Raw genomic sequence first — 16,086 nt, 5'->3', positions numbered from 1 at the left:
CAGACCAGTTCCACTTCCGGTCAGCGCTGTTCAAGCTACCGTATGCCATCTTTGCAAGGAACGCAGTAATGAAGATGAGTGAGTGAAACTTTTCACGGTGTGATGATGTATTTATTTGTTTTGTACTGAGTGATTACACAACTATTTTGGTTGCAGGCTACAGAAGTACTTAGTCCCTGAGGAAGCTCTGGAACGAGTGAAACGGAGTGCTCCGTTGGATAAATATTGAGCAAAGTGCCTTTAGTACTTTGTTGTGAATCACAGAATATTTGAGAAAAGGTACATTAGCATTAAAAAATTGAACCACAGTGTGAAAATCCACGGAGGTTTTTGGACCAATGATATCACTGGAGTCTGTCGAATGCTGGCATTGAAATAAGATATTTGCTGCCATGTTCAGACTTATGAGGTCTTTTCCTCCATTCTAATGATATAGTGTTGTTCTGCATAAATGTACAGACACTATGGGATATAAGACAATATATTCACTTTAGAATTTCAGCTCTTTATAAATATTGGGTAAATCCAATCAGTGTTGTTGAAACTATGTCTAAAGTTTCAGGACCCATTTATGTATGGTAATGTGTCGACTGCTGAAAACTTGCAGCTTTCTTCCAACAAAAAGACTGCATATGTTGCTAGGTAGTAGATGAGTGGGCCTGGTCATTAATTCCAAACTTGATTTCAATGGTCAAGACGCTGAAGCTTCACTTGCATTTTCTGCCCGAGTCTTTGCATCTGCTGCTCTTGTAAAGGGCATAAATATTGTGAATACCTATAATCTAGGATAGTAATAATGTTTTCTGTACTAGGAAGTTGTACATCTTATAAAGACACCTGTTCTATTGTTACTGTCAACAGGTGTTTGCAGAGTTAAACAGTGGTCCTTGATTAGATCTAACACCTCTACTTAAAAGGTGTTAGCAAAATCCAAAATAAATAAAAAATAAAATCTTCTCACCTTCTCCCCAAACAGGTAATGTTACAAATGATAGCAGATAACCTGCTCAGCAAGGTATTTAGAATTGACACTGAATAACTTACCCCTACACACTATATCATTAGAATGGAGTGTGTTTGTTTTTCTAAAGCAGCACAGTTATTCTAGTGCTTTGTTTCTAGAGAAAGGACACTTGACTGGATTCTCAAGGACATCTTTAAATAGACCCAAAGCTTTGAGCCACACCAACCTATAAGCTTCTCTGTCAAAGACGCCATGATAGATGAATCAAATACATCCTAAGTTTCAGGTTCAGTATTAAATATACCACATATCAAATCCATCTAAGCGGTTTACAACAATTTAAAAAAGGGAATATAAGAAAACAGAGAAGGAGAAATGAATGGGAAAACACAAAAGGGAACTTGGTTACAATTCAGCATAACAAGGAAGGGGGAGCATAATTAACCCTACAAGAGGCGAAAAATAAAAAAAGAGGGGAAAAAGACAAGACATAGCTAATGTACATCCCAGGGCCTACAAATGTAGGCAAGTGACTAACAGGGAGTCATTTAATCCAGCTTAGGTGGCTGTAAAGTATATTTTCAAAGTTGCCTTGAAATTTTTAAGAGTTAATTTCAGAGATCATGGGGTACTAAATTCCAGTGAGTGGGAGCTACAACAGAATAATAGGTGGATATGGCACAGTGAGTGAATCTATAGGTAGGTACAATATGTATGTGCCGATTAGAGGACTGCAAGGAGCATGCTGGTAAATAAGGGATAAGAGATCTGAACAAAAATTGTGGGATTTCAGAATGAAGAATGTGATGTGTCACTACTAATACCTAATAGTCAATATCACTTCGAAGTGATAGTCGTCAAGCAATATTGTTCAGATAAAGTTTTTGTTTTTCATTTTTGTATTTTTTATTTTAGCTATTTGAGTAGCACTTTGCACACTGGCACACGTATTATAGCACTTTCAAAAATATATGAGAGTAGCCCGATGAAAGAGGTGATAATATGCCACTTGACAATAAAACAGTATTGCCTAAAAATAGTGGTTGCTGCTGAGGGCACTCTTAAAAAATGTTAAAAAAAAAAAAATCAAAAAATTAAAAAGAATTTGTTAAAGCAAAATATTTTGAAAATTTACACACACTGGTGCTTATATGTGTGGGTTTATATTATTGATTAATGCGTTTTAGTAGCAAGCGTAGAGTCTTGGTTCTGTTTGTAGTACTTCAATTGGACATAGGCACAAAAGGTAATGCCAAGGGATTGCAAGGTAAGTGCAAATGGGGAAAGGAAAACATAATAGGGTCAAGAACAATTCTTTGGGGTACTCTACAAAAAAAAAAAAAAAAAAAAAAGACGAGGAGTATGGTTTAGAAATAGATTCTACCAGAAAAATAAGATCTTAACCAGAATAAAACCATGTCAGTAATTCCTACAGATTCCATACAAGTGAAGATACTATGATCAATTAAATCAAAGGTGGCAATGAGGTCAATGACATGAGAACACTCTGTCTGCCCTTGTCAAGAGACTGATGAATGAAATCAAAGTGTGACAAGAAAAGTGTTTGGTACTATACTGTGCACGAAAGAGAGTCTAGCATGGATGTTAAGCATTAGTTTCTTCAAGGAGTGATGTGTTCTACAATTTTCTCAGTGGTATTAGATAGGAAGGAAGTTGAGAAACAAGGCAGTAATTTAAGAATCTGGAGAGATCTGAAGGCCTTTAAAGAGGGGACAGTGGTTGTTTTTCATCAAAGGGGAAAATATCAGGAAGAAAGAATGGTAATGATCATGGTGTGAATATAAAGTATTAAAGGACTAATTTGTTTCAGGAAATAAGAAGGAACTGGGTCAGCAGGAGCTATAAAAGAATTTCCACTAAAATGATCTTAACGACATTAGCCTGAGAAGATATTTTAATGGTGAAAGTGGTAATCCTGTTTGATACAGAACACCACCCCAACTGCAGGGGAAAGAGGCAGAATAAAATTTTATATGTTTGTTTGTGGCTTTCTTGATGAAAGATTGAGTGAAAGAACTTGTATCCAGATCAGATTGTACCAAGACATGACAAGAGCAGCCAGTAACCTGATGAATATATAAATGTGAATGATGGTCTCATTGAAGCAAAAAGCTAAGAGAACAGCAGATTTCTACTGTCAAACTGTGTTATTCTAAAAAGCAACAACTGATCGAAGCTTAGACTTGCGCCATTTACACTCAGGATGGCACAGTTGGTGCTTCAAAAGAGAGGCCTGGATGATACCAAGAGTAGATCTAAGAATAAGATCAAACAGGAAGCAATAGAACAGTTTCCTCTAGGGCTAAAGATAAGGTGGAATTCCATAGAGAAGATTGGGTTTCCAAGGTGAGTGATGTATAATCCAAATGAGACAAAACATTCAGGTGCGAGGTCCTTCAACCTCCAGACTAATTTATAGGCAGAACAGATGGTTTGAGTTAAGGGTGATGCAAGCAGATAGAAAAAAGTAAGAAGCAAGTGATCTAAGGAATACGAGAATGAGAGACTGAGTGAGGTACAAACTGATGATGTAATAAGGTCCAAGATCTGACCTGCATCATGTGTTCAAGAAGATGCATACTGGGTCAAGGCAGTGTCAGGAGGAGAGGAAATCACAGGTAAGGACATCAGAATGGTTAAAGATATGAATGCTGAAGTCACCCAATATAAGAAGAGGGGATGGTTCAACAAGATAAGGCAGAAGAACATCTTAAAATGATTGCAGAGACATGTGAGAAATGGGTGGGAGTAAGCAGATCATGAGGAGAGTAATGAGAGGAAGATGTATAGGGTCATAGCCATTGCCTCACTAGTACGGGAGGAGTATCGGTGCAAGACAGAGAAATCAAGGAAAAAGAAAAGAATAGATAAGTCAACTCCATGCTTACATGGGTGGTGAGAATAGAGAAATTTAATATCAGGGAGACAATTGTTCTATATGAAAGATAAGAATCTATGAACCAAGTATCTGTGAGGCAAAGAAAATCCAGTTTGAATACCAATAGAAATCATAAATAAATTGGGATTTGTGGCATAGTAAGTGTGTATTTAAAAAGCCAGCAAATAGAAATAGAGGAAGATCTGAAGATACAAAAGTAAAGGAAGAGACTGGAAACATGTATTAACCAGAGGAGATAGATGTTGCAGTTTAGACAGAAAGGGGCATTGCCCCAGATTACTGCAATGGGAAAGGCAAAGCCAGCATGAGAATCAAGAGAGCAAAGCAGATAATGTCTAAGTAACATACCTGAAGTCAGCACCCATAGGAGCGCATAAAGGAGCACAACATGCACCTATATCGCACGCCACAGCACATGCCACAAAAGCAGATCAAATTAAGATATACTGAAAGGTAAGCATCTCACGCCTGGAAATATCAGCATCATGGGCAGGACCAAGTTGCTGTATTTGCAGCCTCTGAGATAGCCGGTTAGCAAGCACAACAGATCTTAGAGAAACGTTTTGTTGGCACTGTCTGCAAACACTAAACAGAGGCCATTCTACTGTGACCTGAGGAACTGAATCTTAACTGCTGCACCTGTTGCAGACAAAACACAAATATTCCTCCTGGGACGTCTTAAAAGCATGCTGTGACTATAAACTGAACAAAAACTGAAGAGGAGACAGACAATGTCAAATGTGAGAGTAGACCAACCTCTAGAGCACAATCTAAGTTCTACAAATCACCCTTCAAATATCAACCATAAGTACATAAGTAATGCCACACTGGGAAAAGACCAAGAGTCCATCGAGCCCAGCATACTGTCCACGACAGCGGCCAATCCAGGCCAAGGGCACCTGGCGAGCTTCCCAAACATACAAACATTCTATACAAGTTATTCCTGGAATTGTGGATTTTTCCCAAGTCCATTTAGTAGTGGTTTATGGACTTGTCCTTTAGGAAACCGTCTAACCCCTTTTTAAACTCTGCTAAGCTAACCGCCTTCACCACGTTCTCCGGCAACGAATTCCAGAGTTTAATTACGCGTTGGGTGAAGAAAACTTTTCTCCAATTTGTTTTAAATTTATTACACTGTAGTTTCATCGCATGCCCCCCCTAGTCCTAGTATTTTTGGAAAGCATGAACAGACGCTTCACATCCACCTGTTCCACTCCACTCAATATTTTATATACCGCTATCATGTCTCCCCCTCAGCCGTCTCTTCTCCAAGCTGAAAAGCCCTAGCCTCCTTAGTCTTGCTTCTTAGGGAAGTCGTCCCATCCCTGCTATCATTTTAGTTGCCCTTCGCTGTACCTTTTCCAATTCTACTATATCTTTCTTGAGATGTGGCGACCAGAATTGAACACAGCACTCATATTGGTGTACACCAATATGATATTTTTCTCTACCTGAAGTGATAAACTGTTTAGTCAACAAACCACCTGGTAATGAAAACTATTTGCACTGGGGCCACCATCTGGGTCGGCAGTCTTTCACTGACTTGGATCATCACATCAAGGGTAGCCAACGCCTTCAAAAGAACCACTCCTGTACTGTTTGATTCTTCAAATTTCCAGGGGAGGCTTCCCCAACCCTCCAGTTACTCAGCAACTCCAAGTGTGTTTCTGCCAGTTCCTTCCCTTAAACCATAAAATCACTCCTTGTAGGTCATTAGAAGGCTTGAGGGACGAACGAGTCAGAAGCTGGAAACTTCATCACTGTATCAACCCATTGCATCATGGATCAAAAAAGCCATTCCACCAGCAGTCCTGCAATTACCTTTCTCCTTCTCCCCATCCAAAATTCAAAAAGAAGAGGAAATAGTCCAGAAAGCTGTAAGCAGTTACAGCCAATCTTTCTCTCTGGATTAGCTATTTTAATGTATTTTGAACTGTACATTTTACACAGCAGAAAGAAAAAGTGAGATAGAGCAGTTCTTAATTTAAATTAATTTAGGTCTTGCATACTGCTAATATCCCCCTGTTTAGGGTTCAGTGCAGTTTACATTGTTAATAGCAAGACATTTACAATTATATAATTAGGACATTCGGTGATACGTTCTAATCGGTTACATGTAATGCTGTAAGTGATATGCTGTGTGGTTATGGTCTGTGTTCATGTTTCAAAAATTTGTGTAGGAGTCAAAGATCGGCGAGTATTATTATATAGCAGTCTTTGGGAAGAAGCAGCTTTTAAGCTTCTTTCAGAAGCTGAGGTAGCTGTCCTCTAGTCTGATAGCCAGAGGGAACGAGTTCCATAGTGCGGTCCCTCCTACAGAGAAGAGCGAATTAAAGAGAGTCTGAAATTAGATTCCTTTGTGGCATAGTGGGGCTAAGATCAATTGTTCTTTTACTCTGTTGAAGTGAACGATGCAAATCAATGAAATGTTTATCAGTGCGGAGATTGCGCCTTGAAGAATCTGGATGATTAGGGCAGGCAGCTTTAAACTTAGTTCTTTCAGCTGTTGGTAACCAGTGTAGTTTCATAAGGTAAGGTGAGGTGCTGGTGTATCTGTTTAGTTTGAAGATTAGTCGTGCTGCTCTGTACTGTATGATCTGTAACTTTTTTAAATATTTGCTCTTAATGCCAAGAAATAGGTCATTGCAGTAGTTCAGGTGTGGTAGAATAAGCATTTGTACTAGTAGGGCAAAGGCTAGGCTTTTTGATCGAAGAGTGACCTGATTAGATGGAGTTGTCTCATTTCAAACAGTGTTTTTTTCCATAGTTGGTTGATATGGGGTGTGAATGTTTGGGAGGAATCAAGGATGACTCTGAGCACTCTGTTTTCTGATTCAATTGGGAAGGTGGTGGTGTTTGGTAGTGTAATAGAAGTTTGAATCTCAGCTCCTGGGTTCCAGAACCCTAGAATCTTGTTTTCTGGGTGTTTAGTTTCAGTTTTTCAGGGCCCAGGTCTGAATGGTATTCATCCTGATTGTTGCTGATTGGGTTGGGTCCAGGTGTGAGGTTGTCAGAGGTAGGAGGAGCATGATGTCATCAGCATACGAGTGTAATAGTTCCCCTTCACCCAGGTTAGAGAGCTAATGGAGGCCATAAAGAAGTTCAATAGGATAGGAGAGAGCGGGGACCCTTGGTGAACACCACATTTGAGTCCAGTATTTGGCTAGGTTTTTGTTTTGTTTCACTGAATAGCTTCTGTTTGTGAGGAATTTGTTGAACCATTTGAGGACTGAACCGGTTATTCCAATCTAGTTCAGATGCTCTAGTAGTATTGAATCCATTGAATCGAACGCGGCTGAAATATTGAACTGAAGTAGTAGCACTTGGTCGTCCTTGCATAGGTGTTAGTACAACAGCAGGGTTTCAGTGCTGTGTATGGATCTGAATCCGAATTGGGATTGGTGAAGTGTAGAGAGTGTGTCTAGATATTTGGAGAACTGCTTACTAATGTATTATTGAAGCATTTTTGTAAAGAGTGGTATGCTAGCCACAGGGCAGTAGTTTACTGTCGAGACTTGTCTAACCCTGAACCTTTTAATAGCGGTGTAAGAGCGATTTTACCCATGTCTGAGGGGAGCTGGAGTCTAATACACCGTTAAGACAGTTTGTTAGCCATTTAATCATTTCTGTTTGGGTGGTTTGGAGTAAGAATTCTGGACAGAGGTTTAGGAGGCAGTGCGAACATGAGCATTTCAATAGTAGTAGATTTTCAGAAAGCTTTTGATAAAGTTCCTCAAGAGGGACTCCTGAGAAAATTAAAGAGTCATGAAATAGGAGGCAATGTTCTGTTGTGGATTATGAATTGGGTTATTGAGCAGAAAACAGAGGGTAGGGTTAAATGGCCATTTTCCCAATAGTGAAGTACCACAGGGATCTGTACTGGGACTGATGCTATTTAACATATTTATAAATGATCTGGAAATTGGAATGACAAGTGAAGTGATTGCATAGTTTTGTCTCATCTGCAAATTTCAAAGTTGTTGAAACACATGCAGACTGTGAAAAACTGCAGGAATATCTTAGGAAATTGGAAGACTGGGCATCCAAATGGCAGATAAAATTTAATATGGACAAATGAAAAAGTGATGCACACTTTGGGAAGAATCATCTAAATCATAATTATCTGGCTAGGGTCTACCTTGGGAGTCAGCACCCAAGTACAAACTAGGTGTCATTGTAGACAATATGCTGAAATCTTCTGCCCAGTGTGTGATGGTGGCCAAAAAAGCAAACAGGATGCTAGGAATTATTAGGGAAGGAATAGAAAATAAGAATACTATAATGCCTCTATGGTGTGACCTCACCTTGAGTACTGTGTTCAATTTTGGTCACCATATGTAAAAAAAAAAAAAAAAAAAAAAAAGATATAGCAGAATTAGAAAAAAGTTCAAAGAAGAGCAACCAAAAGGACAAAGGGGCTGGAACTCTTCTCATATGAGGAAAGGGTAAAGAGGTTAGGGCTCTTCAGCTTGGAAAAGGTGGCTGAAGGGAGATATGATTGAAGTCTAGAAAATCCTGAGTGGTGTAGAACAGGTAAAAGTGAATCGATTTTTTTACTCTTTCAAAAAAAAAAAAAAAGAGCCAAGATTAGAGGATACTCAATGAAGTTTCATGGAAATACCAGAATTAGCATATCTGGGTTAAAAAAAAAAAAGAAGATTTAGACATGTTCCTGGAGGAAAAGTCTATGTTCTGCTGTTGAGTTGGGACATGGGGAAGCCACTGCTTGAACTGGATTGGTAGCATGGAATGTTGCTACTATTTGGGTTTCTGCCAGGTGCTTGTGACCTTGATTTGCCACTGTTGGAAGCATTATACTAGGCTAGATGGACCACTGGTCTGATCCACTAAGGCTATTCTTATGTTCTTATGTAAGAGTGTGAAGAGTTGTAAGGTAATATGAATGCTGATGAAACAAGATTAAAATGTTAAATTCATGAACTGTTGCAATTCAAGAACACACAGTTGGGCATAAAAGCTGAGATACACCTGGTCAGACTATGTTTCAATTAATCCCTAAGAAAATAGAAGTTGACAACCGGCATATTTTAGTTTATAAATATTTATGGAGTTTAGTTTAGATTCAAAATAAAGACAACAGTGAATATGGTGGGTGCAAAAACAGGGGCACATTTTCAGTCAGTACACCAACATCTCTTTTGGCAGAAATAACTGATTACAGTAAATGTTGAAAGCTTGTTTTGTCTTCCTATCCTTGCTTTTGGAATGTTTTTCCCCATTCTTCCTTTCATAGCTCTACTACCTCAGAAATTTTCTTAGGTCTCCTTGTATGCACTGTAAATTAGAGATCATACCCCAATATAACCTGACTTGAGAGATATTCATAACTGTCAAGGCATGCACAATAATTAACTCATTTGGAGACGCTGCTCCCTAAAAAAAAAAAAAAAAAGGGAACCCATGAAAAATCAAAATTGTTTAAAGCAACAGAACTTAAGTTCAACAAAACACCCAGTGGACAGTGACTATTCTTCCCTTCTTTCTTGTACTGAAGTGCAAAGTCACTTTGCAGACATGTGCTTAATGGAAAAAAAAAAAAAAAAAATTTTTTTCACATGTCAAGCAGTCAGCATTTTCTACTTTTCACATTAAGCACACTTGTGAAATGACTTCAAACTGCTCTTCACAGTAGTAAACTTTCATATATATTCCATTAAACACAATGGAATATATGTGTAAACGTTCACATATATTTCATTAAACAAAATGCTGTATATAAATGTCACACTAATACGAGTTTCTAAAATGTAAATTAATTTCATGTTAATGAAATTTTGCCTAAAAAGTGTGTAACACACATATAGTCTGGATTCTTTTCATATCCCAGAACCATTTCATGAAGTGGTGGTATTGCTGTTAAAGAAGCCACTTACTTTGTTTCAAAGACACGACCCCCAGAAGGAGCCTCAAATCCCAGTTGTCCACTGGCTCACTAGAAATACTTCCACCCATCCTGGCCCAGGGCCAAATGTTAAATGTGCCTCTCCAAGACCTCTAGAACCTATCTAGTGTTTTCACATTTTTCTGTATGGATGACATATATGCACATGGTTATTTTTAATGGCATGAGTGTTTTTCTGTTGTAAGTCCATTTCCTGAGACCAGTATGGAGAGATTCTGAACCACTCCTAGATGTTCACATCTCATTTCCAGAAATACTCTGGCTAGGCCCCACATCTCTAGTTGAAAGTTTATTTTGGTATTTAGACATCCTGCCTAAAATGCCATTGTTAATATGTCATCTGTAGCTTCAGTATCTTGATAATACTATAATTATAATTTGACGTCTTAAATTGCTGGAGGATTAAAGATAAGGCTCAGCATTAAAATAGGTGACTAGTGCACAGATTCTAGACTCCCATCCTTGAGGGCCACAATCAGGCCTGGTTTTCAGGGTAATAGGATTTGCAAAAAGAAAAGCAAGAGACAAACAGCCTTGTTACTTGAAACTGTCTTTTCAACCTTGCTAAAGCAAACTGACTCCTTAATTATACAATTTAAACAAAAGATGAAGGCATCTTTCAATAGTGCATGTATACACTAGGATAACATGGTGTGGCTAAAGATTGTTTATACAGGAAACAACAACGGCCGGTTAACTGAAGAAATGAGACAAGTATATTAAGTTCTATGTTGCTATGTGACTTTCATTAGACACATTATCTTCATTTGATCCATGTATGGATCTATTAATGAAGCCATTATTGGTGGGTTAATGTCACCGTTTCTGTATGTTTTTAAATTATAATGGTCATACCACTTTGGACTCTGCCAGGTGAAGAATGAATTGCCTGTAACATAGCACTGTAAGCTTCCTTTAACACTGGATGATAAACTCAAGATATGAGCAGAGAAAGAATAAAAGTTATCATCCTCTCATTTTTGCCTATTAAGTAGAGATAACTACAAAGTAGATGTGGTGTAAAGTGTTGTTTCACTTAGCAACTTTTATGCAGGGAAACACACAGGAATTATTCCATACTTTTTCCTTAGATTGAAGTGTCAATATCAGAAAAAGTTGCAAATCATGCAGAATACAGCTGTAAAACAAATATACAGATTAAATAGATATACCAGTGTTTCAGCTCATCTCAACATAGAAACATGACAGCAGATAAAGGCCATATGACCCATCCAGTCTGCCCATCCTCTGTAACCCCTAATTCTTCCTGTTCCTAAGTGATCCCACATGCTTATCCCATACCTTTTTAAATTCTGGAACAGTCCTCGACTCCACCACCTCCACCGGGAGGCCATTCCACGCCTCCATCACCCTTTCTGTGAAATACTTCCTTAGGTTACTCCTAAGCCTATTCCCTCTTATCTTTGTCATATGCCCCCTCATTCCAGAGCTCTCCATTTGAAAAGGCTCTCTTCCTGTACATAAATGCCCTTGAGATATTTTTTTTGTGAGTAATCTTTTTATTAATAACAAGCACGTCTCTATCATGTCCCCTCTCTCCCTCCTCTATTCCAGCATATACATGTTGAGGTTCATAAGCCTGTCCCTATAATTTTTGCATTCAAGACTGCTTACTAATTTCGTAGCCGCCCTCTGGACCGACTCCATCCTGTTTATATCTTTCCATAGGTGCGGTCTCCAGAACTGCACGCAGTACTCCAAATGAGGCCTCACCAGAGACTTATACAAAGGCACTATCACCTCCTTTTTCCTGCTGGTCATGCCTCTCTTTATGCACCCAAGCATCCTTCTGGCTTTGGCCATCACTTTTTCTACCTGTTTGAAAGCTTTAAGGTCGTCCAACACAATCACCCCCAAGTCCCGCTCTTCCTTCGCACACTGAAGTACTACACCCCGTATACTGTACCGTTCCCTCGGATTTTTGTGACCCAATGCATGACCCTGCATTTTTTGGGATTAAACCTTAGTTGCCAAATATCGGTCCATTCCTCTAGCTTCGCTAGGTCCTTCCTCATGTCATTCACACCCTCCAGGGTGTCCACCCTGTTGCAGAGTTTAGTATCATCCGCAAAGAGACAAACCTTACCAGACAGCCCTTCTGCAATATCGCTCACAAAGACGTTAAAAAGAGCCGGCCCTAGGACCGATCCCTGCGGTACTCCACTAATGACATCCTTTTCTTCAGAGCAAGCTCCATTTGCCACCACCCTCTGTCTCCTACCATTCAACCAATTTTTTACCCAATCAGTTACTCTAGGTCCCACACCGAGGGCACTCAATTTATCAGTCTGTGATAACCGTATCAAAGGCTTTGCTGAAATCCAAGTATACCACATCAAGCACCCCTCCCACATTCAACTGTTTGGTCACCCAGTCCAAGAAAACAGTCAGATTCATCTGACATGACCTGCCACTAGTGAAGCCATGCTGCCTCGGGTCCTGCATTCCATGTAGTTCAAGAAATGTGACAATCCTCTTCTTTAGAAGCGTTTCCATTAGCTTACTCACCACCGAGGTCAGACTGACAGGTCTGTAATTCCCTAACTCCTCCTTACTTCCACTCTTGTACAAAGGAACCACACCCGCCCTTCTCCAGTCCACTGGGACCACTCCACAACAAACTGCACTGGCTTCTCATTGCAGAAAGACTCAGGTTCAAAGCTGCTCATTTATTTTTTCAAATCCTACCGGTTTTCACCTCTGAACTGTTAAGACCACTTCGCTACGTCTGGTCCAGTCTAACAGACTGAAAGAACAACTGATGCTAGTGTCACCAATTCAAAAGATAACACAATATCAGAAGATTTACAGCTATTTATTCCCTGTACTTGGAGTTAAAATATGGATCACTCTACCTATTGCCATCAGAACAGAAAACAGCTACTTTATCTTCATGAAGAGGCTAAAAAACCACTCTTCCCAAAGACTGCTTTATAATAATCCATTATGACTTCTACCTTCTAGTTACCACCAATAGTTTTAGTCTCATACATTACATCAATGATATCTAATTTTCTTATACCTCACACTAACACTATCTGCTTTTGTCTCACCTAGAAAGTGAACTGAACTGAACCCTGGAAAGAGGATATTAGCGGTATACAAGAATTGATTTGAATTGAATATTAAACCTTTCTGCTTGCAAGTGTCCATGTGTACACCTTTGTTTTAACATTTACATTTCTTAAATTCTAAAGCAGCACTTAGCTCTAAGTTTCCAAACGCAGACAGGGCTGATTTTTAGAATAGAAAATCCGCATTCAAATGTATTTGATTGTTTGGTCAAAGGGCAAGGTAATATAGCTTCTTTAAAACAAAGGAATACATCCTAGTATCTTAGAGATGAAGAAAGGAAACTATGCAAATATTTATGTAACACCAACTATTTTTATTGCAAAGCCCAAGGTGATTTAGATGGGTTTTAGTGGTTATTAAATAGCCAAATATATAGAAATATGTAGTTATATAAATATGCAAAACATTTAGTTTGGCATGAGTCTACTTTAAATTTTGTTCTAGATTGCTAAGAATAAAGCCATCATGATACATGTATTCAAAAAATATATATACACAACAGAATATTCAGCACAAATTGCTACCATAAAACTCAGATGCTAAAATCAGTTCAATCAATAAAAATCTTCTCTCCCACTCAAAGTGTGCCATTTCCAACTCCAACTAGAAACATACCTAGGCTGTACTCATTTTGTCCAGCCATTTGGGTTTCTGATTCAGATGGAACCAGTGCTTCCCAACCATTAGGCAAGACAAGTAGGTTACCTAGTGCAGCAGCATCAGTTGAGGGAAGGGGGCAGCATAAAGCTGTTGAAATCGATGCAAAACAATAGATTTAGATTTATTAACTTGATATACTGATTAAATACCGAAGTGTTAAAACAGTGAACAAAAACCAAAAAACTTAAACATAAAATCTTAATACTAACATAACTCCCTTAAATATACAAATTATTACAATAAAGCTATATCAGACAGAACAAAAATCTCAGAAATTAGAATCAATAATCCGGGTTTTCAATACTTTATGAAAGCCTAGATAGCTTGTCATGCTAGTAACATTAACAGGCATTTACACAAACTCAAGGAATGGTGGTCAGTTTTCAAATACCCATTTACCTTGATAAATGATTACTGAAAATTGCCCTCATTTGTCGGTGATACACACACACACACTCACCCACCACAAACGTTTAATCTTTAAAAGCATAATGTTTTGAGAAGGCCTAAAAGTTTACCGAGTTAGGAGGGGGAGGGGGGCACAGGTGCATATGGATGAAGGTTCTTGCCCAATACCCTTGCACCAGCCTTTTCAGCAGCAGAATGACACCTTCATTCACAGCTACCCATGGATTTCTCTCTCTTATATATCCTTGTGCTCTCCTAGCCCAGCCACCACAGTAAGCGTGCTTGGCCTTGTCACAAATCAACTCGTCCTGCAAATCATTAGGTGTGCACTCTGGTTCTAGCTACCTGGTGGCACAGTTCTGAAGTGCTGGTGATTTTCTTCCCCCCCTACCACAACCACCCCTCACAGCTCCAGCCCACCTAAAAAATGCGCAGAAAACATACTTTATACATACAGAACAGGCATAGTGTATATAAAATACAGTATTGTTTATTAACACTAACCAGCAGTGTGTAAAGTCAGAAAACAGGAAGAGAACCTGTGCACTTAACAGCAATGGGACATCATCACCGGGTGTTTGTCGAATATGCCGGATGGTCGGATTAGCGAAGGTCACATAATAAAGACTGTAATGCACTAACTTCTTCTTCATCCAAAGTATGTTCTGCAGCCTCAGAAACCAGTAGTCTTCAAACAGTGGTCCTTTTCAAAGCTGTAGACCAGGGGTGTTCAATGTCTGTCCTCGCAGTCTGCAAACCCAGTTGGGTTTTCAGGATTTCTCCATGATTATGCACGAGATCCATATGCATGCACTGCTTCCATGGTATGCATATTGATCTCATGCATATTCATTGGGGAAATCCTGAAAACCCAACTGGGTTATGCACCTCGAGTTCTGACACTAAGCACCTCTTCTGTGGAGGGTTTCTGTATCTGGATATCTTGACAAAATGTCAACTACTCTGTAAGTTATCAACTACCTGTAAACATTCACCAAAGGAACCTATTTCTTGAGATTCCTCACTCTACCAATTTAAGCCTTCCTAAAACTGCCAGACCACATATAAATTGGTTGGGTTTCACAGGTTTCATAAACTAGGTTTAGTGAATTTTTTTACATCTTTTTATTCAAATACCAGTACACAAACATATACAATTACACTTCCACAACAAATACAACTACAACAAATGATCTCCGTGCATATGTTTTTCGAGAAAACAAGTGGGGAAAACTCCCGCAACCTCCTACGCTTATTTCATGATAAATTCTCATACGTATCTAATAGAGCTATAAAACCATAATTACATTTTGCACACATGAACTTCCAGTTCCCGCCATCAATTTATAATATAAATTTCATACCTTACACAATCCACAAAGATGCCCTTCAGACAATTTCTCTCTCAGTGACTGGATAGTGGCTATGGAAGATAACATAAATTAACATATTGAAAGATACCAACATAAATTAACATCTTGATTTCTGTTCTTATTGTATAGAAAGCTGAAATTATTGGTAATGGGTAAACAAAGTTATTTTGAACTTCTAAAAGTAGCCACAAAAGTTACCTTGCACCCAGCTGGTCATATTATGAATATCAGACTTACAATAGTGCTACCAAAAGCCCTGGAGTTCAAGGCAGATAGTAGGAAAAATGGCTTATATAATTAAACATGTTCAATAACATTTATACAAAGTGATATTATACAGTAGAGAGTGTAAGCTTCTATACTAACATTTTATCTATTTAAAAGCACTTCTATTCCACTTATCCAGTTTATGCATAATTTTCCCCAAAACCATTAGGCAAAAAGCAAGAAATGTGAACTACACACACACACAGATACATACATACAAAAAAACCTTAATATTCTTCACAGGGTTTTCTTTAAGGACGTATACAGTTTTGATCTCATGTGTATTTTTTCCAATGTAGGTACATGCATATAGAAGTACAGCTAATGGAAGCAAGTGAAAAAATGTGACAATGCAAATCATTTACAAAAAAAGTGACCATGAGAAGACTCACGAAGTTTGGACAGGACTGAAGAACAGTACAACAAACTGAGCAAAGGTTATTGAGACTATATAAGTCAAAAGTTAAAAACAAAA

At 38.6% G+C, this 16,086-nt stretch overlaps 1 protein-coding gene across 6 annotated transcripts in view; it reads right to left on the bottom strand.

Moving 5' to 3' along the window:
• Window positions 1-16,086, bottom strand: part of LRMP (lymphoid restricted membrane protein) — a 391,035-nt gene that overhangs the window by 190,252 nt on the left and 184,697 nt on the right. For all 6 annotated transcript variants that reach the window (XR_003943302.1, XM_030213974.1, XM_030213975.1 and 3 more), the window contains exon 20: window positions 15,336-15,394. Coding sequence is in view for 5 of the 6 variants with exons in the window: in XM_030213974.1 (XP_030069834.1) it covers window positions 15,336-15,394 (59 nt within the window). In the remaining variant the exon portion in view is untranslated. The remainder of the gene's footprint in view (window positions 1-15,335; window positions 15,395-16,086) is intronic.

Source organism: Microcaecilia unicolor, chromosome 9 (assembly GCF_901765095.1).
Source record: "Microcaecilia unicolor chromosome 9, aMicUni1.1, whole genome shotgun sequence".
Lineage (NCBI taxonomy): Eukaryota > Metazoa > Chordata > Amphibia > Gymnophiona > Siphonopidae > Microcaecilia > Microcaecilia unicolor.
The sequence above is the reverse complement of the archived record's forward strand: the minus strand, read 5'-3'. Positions and strand labels throughout refer to the sequence as shown.